Source organism: Apaloderma vittatum, unplaced genomic scaffold (genome assembly GCF_000703405.1).
Source record: "Apaloderma vittatum isolate BGI_N311 unplaced genomic scaffold, ASM70340v1 scaffold39631, whole genome shotgun sequence".
Taxonomy (NCBI): domain Eukaryota; kingdom Metazoa; phylum Chordata; class Aves; order Trogoniformes; family Trogonidae; genus Apaloderma; species Apaloderma vittatum.
In genome coordinates this window covers 1,061-6,932 of record NW_009699124.1, presented here as the reverse complement: position 1 = coordinate 6,932, position 5,872 = coordinate 1,061, and the positions used below count along the sequence as shown (strand labels likewise).

At 39.7% G+C, this 5,872-nt stretch overlaps 1 protein-coding gene across 1 annotated transcript; it reads right to left on the bottom strand.

The window, feature by feature from the left end:
* Nucleotides 1–860: 860 nt before the first annotated feature.
* Nucleotides 861–5,567, bottom strand: LOC104280570 (transcription factor AP-2 gamma-like; the record flags this gene model as incomplete). The annotated part of the gene is made up of 4 exons (XM_009878250.1): nt 861–1,146; nt 2,974–3,115; nt 4,551–4,669; nt 5,345–5,567. Coding segments are annotated over 4 exons (770 nt in total), but the record flags the coding sequence as incomplete, so codon positions are not given.
* Between the last annotated feature and the right edge of the window lie 305 nt (nt 5,568–5,872).

The window sequence follows — 5,872 nt, the reverse complement described above, 5'->3', positions numbered from 1 at the left end:
AAAAAAAGAAAAAAGTTATGTGCCTATTCTTTCAAGTTTCCCCCCCGATTTATAAACAAGACAATATAAATATGTGAATAAAGCTGCAATATCCTTACAACACAGAAAGTGAATTTTCTAAAAGCTTTTTCATTTTGAACTATCCCTTGTTAAAAAAATATCACAATAATATTCACTGCAGCCAACATTACTGCAGTTTTTAAAAGCCTGAATATTTCCATAAAAATAAGCATGTCAAATGCCATCAGATAACTTTTAAAGTCTAGCAGGATTTTAGTACTCTCCTATGGTAATCTGAAAATAAAGAAAAAAAAAAAACACAGAATAATCTTACTATTTTCAGTTGTTTATAAAAAATTTTAATGTACATAAATCTATATACCGTTGTTTAATACTGCTTTATTGTTACTGTTGCATTTAGAGAGAATAAAACCCTGAAATTGTATCAGATAACAAATAGGCTTCCATCTAAAAATCTGTATCTTAAAAACTATACATGAAGCCGGTCACCACTAGATACTTAGATGTGGATAAGAAATCTCAGTATATCTCTTTGAATGTTTCCATCAAAACCCCTTTATAGCACCACTTTTACAGCAAATTATTTCAATACACTTGACCAAGTACTTATCTTCTGGTAATTGCTTCCACAGATAAGGGATACTGCAGCTTTTAGAAAGACTTGTCTCATGGATCCAGGGGGAGTGAAGATCCTGAATGAGTTTGTCTTTTTCCCTCTCCTTTCTTAATTTAAAAAAAAAAAAAAAAAAAAAAAAGACACCAAATCTCTATGTTCCCCCCGGCAAGAAGATCCCAGTCTGTGTTTAGGAGGAAGAGTTTAAAGTCTGGTTTCTCTCCTTTTACTTCCTGTGCTTATCCATTTTATCGATGGTTTTGTTGGTTTCTGCAGGGCTCTGGTCGCCAGCGTTCATGTACGTTTTGTCTGCTATTTTTAATGCTTCATTTAGGTAGTTCTGGACGGATGTCATGGCAGCACAGATGGCAGCACTGCCAAAGCCATGTGTGATCAGGCTAAAATGAGTCAAACAGCCCTGGATACCAGGGTCCAAGATGGGACTAGGTCTCGTGTTTCCAAGAGGAGTTCTGTCCTGAGTGAGGAGGTCTGTGAATTCCTTGCAAATCTGCCTGCAGGATACAAAGGGATCACACTTTATCCCACAGTGGGAATTTATGCAAAACCAAACAAATAAACAAAAGCAACAGAGAAAAATTCATATTAAATATTCGGGAATTTGTTTTCAGAAATTCATTACTCCCTCAGCAGCAGAATCTAAAATTAAAGCCTATTTATTATTAGCACCAGTTTCTCATGAACCTTCTGTTACCTCTCTGACACAAAACCACATGCACGCTCTGCAAAATAATCTCTTCACCTCTGGTGTCTGGCTGACTCTGCATCATTTGCTCTACATTTTAAGGGGGAGAGGGAATTTAGGGCTAGTTTCTACGAGAACTTCCACGACTGCAGTTAAATGACTTAGAATAAACCATCTGAGTAAGAGATTCAATTTAGTTGTGCGTATTACATGTATATGCCCTCTTTAAGAGAGACCTGGGCCCTGATACTGCAAACACGAACACATATGCCTGGCAAAACAGGAATGGTTAATAACGCTCAAGCATATGTTGTTTGCTGCTTGTAAATCTGTCCCCCTTGATGGGATTTCACAGGAGCCGAGCAATCTTAACAGAATTATCACTTTCTCAGAATTTCTTAGCCACAAACATCTTCCAAAATATAATTATTAGTGCCAGTAATAATACCAATAATGGAAATACTGAAGAGCGGAAGGAGAAGCGCTCAGTAAGATGCATAAGGTTCAAGCTATAGGAAAGAGACTACACTTCAAAACTTCTAAGAGATATATTCTTGCAAAAGAAGGGCTCTTTTCCAGGAAGGCTGGATTAATGCAGCAGCAGGAGTGCGGTTTGCATGCCCAAAGTCAGAGCAACTCTTCTCAGAGGTTTAAGCAGCTTTTCTCAGATCCTCTGCAAAGCAAGGGTGTGCCTTCAAAAGTAAGGAACTGCACCAACCCCAAACCAGAAAACATCTCAGACCGGAATGTATCACGAACTGAAGGCTTTGTTAAACCTTGGCTTTGTTAAACCTTAGCATGGAAGAAGAGGGACAGTTGGCACTCCAGCCACTGGTTTAAGAGAAGCATAACTCCACACAGGTATTTCCTACCAGCGACCTGTTTAGGACGTGGTTTATTTACAGTTACCAGTGTCTGCAGATCAGCCAAAGCTCCTCTTTCGCTCTTCCACACTCCTGTTCATCAAGCTTTGCAACACAATTTTTCTTGAGTACAGGGACTTTTCATGTCTACCAAGGGGTTGGGTTTCACTAAACTACAAAAATCTTTAGCTGTAATAGTGAAAAAGGAATACCCATAGTCCTCAATTCCTAGAGTCTCACGGGAGAAACCCATGTTCTCCTGTTCCCTAACACGGTTATGGGGACACGGCAGCTGAGCTTCGCTGGTAACTCGCAAACCCACCAGTAATTCTTCTTGCAGATGCCCCTCTGGGCAGCACACACACAAGGGTGGGTGCACCATCCCCTGCTCCCAGTCACAGGCACTGGTTCACACTCCCAGGCCACTCCTGACCTCCAGGTCCTAAACCCTGCCAGACCTAGGGACATTTCTTAGATATAGCTGTCCTGGTATAGTATCTTTTCCAAAGTTTCTACTACAGTTAAAAAGAAAAGGAGCAGAACTGATCCAAACAGCTTTAGAGTTGTTGAATAGTGTTGTTATTATTATTGGTTCAGACTAAAATCCAAAGCAAAACTAAAAAAAAAAAAAAAAAGGCTTCATCTCCCTGATTAAAATTACACATGAAAACATACCACAGTGTTTGCAGTCACAGACATTCATGATCCTGCAAAAGTAACTTTCAAAAGGAGAAGAAAAAAATAAATTTAAAAAGTCCAAGCCCAAAACTTACTTTGCAGCAAGAAGCATATTCTTCCTGTTTGCCATTTCGTTGCGGCCCATGTGTGGTCTAGTTAAATATTCGGCCACTGCTTTGGAAGGAAACTCTGTCTCACATACATAACCAAAGTCACGAGCAAGATGTACAGCTTCACCTGGCATGGGTAAAAGGGAATGCTTATTAAATGTAGTAACACCAATTTGTTACAAGGAGATCATAGAAGTTAAGTAAAGTGCTGTGATTTTTTTTGAAGTGTATTCTTGTTTTAGAAAGGGACACTGCTATCTAAGTTACCACTATACCACTCATTACCATTTTCTAATTAATTTATCAGTGTTTCTTTGGAAGTTTGAATCAAGGAAAAAACCCTACATTGTGACTGCCACATAAAACAATTCTCTTGCCTTCATACTGGAAAAAAACCCTCTCCCATCTCTACCCAGATGCAGTTAAGTCAAGAATTCAGTCTAGATCAAATTATCCACTGATATTAAAAGAAACCGGCAACTAAACTCCACTCTTATAGTAAAGTATTCATCAGTTTAGTATATTTTCTAAACACTTTCTTTCTAATAAGCATTTTCATAAAGAAAACAAAATTGCAATGTGTGTAATTAGGCCACTTTTTTTCATTAAGACAATTTGATCAAGCTTTAAAAAAACACAGATTGGCATGATCAGTGCATTACCTGTACTGTACATGTGTGCACGTGCACATGCACACGCATAAGCGTCTCTTAAACCAAACTTCCAAAGAGAGGTTTTAAATGCAAGCTGCTGTATTGTTTGAGCTGATGTAGAAGTGGAATTGTTAGGTAGGTATTAGGGAGGTATTATTAGATCATTTTTCACTTTTCAATTGCTGCTTCTATTAATTCCTATTAAGTTGTACCACTACTAGGAGCTGCTTGAAACAGGAACACAAAACATAACCACACACATACATATTATATATATATACACCCTTCAAGTCAGCGTAAATGATAGAGGGTCCATATAACATGTTACAGATTAAAGCGGCTCCAGTTTCCTATCAGGAAGTCAAAAGCTATAAATCTCACTTTATATGCTTGTTTATTAGAAAAGCTTCTGAGGATACCACAGAGGTAGGGCCAGGCATTGGAGTCAGCTGCCCCAGACTTTTAAAGTTTCCCAACAGGGAGACAAAGGCACTAATGCAATAGGTTTCACCTCTTTTACATTCTCTACCTGTCCATGCACAACACCTTTACAAAAACCCAAACCAACCCCTCGATCTTAAGAAACCCAGACTGGACAAACACGTATTTTGAACGTTGTGGCACACAGGAGATACTGCATCTCTGCCAGCATCCCTGAGACGCAGTCACAAGGAGGAGGAGGATTAGCTGGGCTTGTGCAGGTAGGGCTCTGAGGCCAAGGGCTTAGCAGCCAGATTTGAAGCGAGAAGGAGGGGAGAGGACTCCCTCTCACTTTAAAAACTATTATGTTCATCAACTTTCTAGCCTTTCCATGCTTTGCCCAGAGGATAAAAGTGTTACACAAGCAGGAAAAAAAAGAGAAAAAAAAAAAAAAGAAAGGGGTGTTTTTAAAATGTATTCAAGACTGACCTTCCACCAAAGATGTCAATAGTGTCACATTTGCAGCTTTCCTTCTACCAGCAGGAAGATTCAAGCCAATTTTATCCAGTTTTTCCCTTAAGGATCTACCACCATTTTTAGATTTGGCTCTGTAATTAAAGAGGAAAGAAAAAAACCCCTTTTTTTTTATTTTCAGGGAACACTTCTTTATAAAGATGAGAAATTCCAGTTATTGACATTCAATAGGGTTCTACTGGGGAGAAGACAAACAGGCTCTTTTCAAGCAACCTATTTTTTTTTAAATGCACTACTACAAGCCAGCCAGGATAAAACACAGCAGGTCAAAATCAAAATGTTTCAGAGACTGCACCACTGAAACCAACAGCTGTAGATAATCACAAGCTGAATTAAGTGTATGAAAAAAAAAAAACACAACAAAACCCACGTATAAAGTGTCTTCATAATAATTAATGAAGACCATGAGATTTAATTTAAAAAACATTCCATGGAGAAACAGTTTGTCACAGGAATAAGAAAGCTGCACAAGCCGGTTTTGAGACAAAAATCCACCTTTAAACAGAGAATGAGAGTTGCTGTCAGAGCTGTTAACAGCGCTTCTCGAGAAGTAGCAGAAGTGCAAAGAAGTTTTATTTCCAAAGCCTATTAGGATTCAGCGTTGTTGGGCTTCTTAAAAATCAGAAATTTGCTATAAGGCTTTCTTAGCTCATCATTGCGTTGATCTAGCTCTTCACACGCCCAAGCACGGGGAAACTCTCACGCAATAGCCCCGGTGGGGCTGGTTGCAGGGGCAGTCGCAGCCTTACCTTCTGAGCACTCCTCCCAGCAAGGAGGCATTGAGGCACTCGGGGGGCGAGAGCCGCCTCTGCACCTCTGCTACTGTCACTTTGTATTTTGACGTGGAGCTCAGGAGGGAAAGTCTCCCCGGAACCGAACAGAATACTTCATTGGGGTTTATGACCACTCCAATTAATCCATCCTTTTGGCAGGGGAGACTCAGAGCACTGTTTTTCGTTAAGGAAATGGGACCTGTGGGAGGAGGAGGGAAAGCAGGTATTTTATAACAGGGAAAAAATCAAGAGGAAGCTGCAAGTGACTTTCTTTCCTATAAAAATCCACGAAGGGACGGGATTTCGTTTTGCATTAAAAGCTCACACCACTGACTCCCATCACCAGATGCCATCTACAAGCACAGGGCTTGGCATCAACTGAAAGACCCTGCAACTATTCCTAAACAGCTGTATTTTGCCACCCCAAATTGCAAGGAGCTGCCAAACACAACTTTTTAAAAACGCACAAAACACATCTCTGAGCCAGCATGCTTCAAGTTAGCA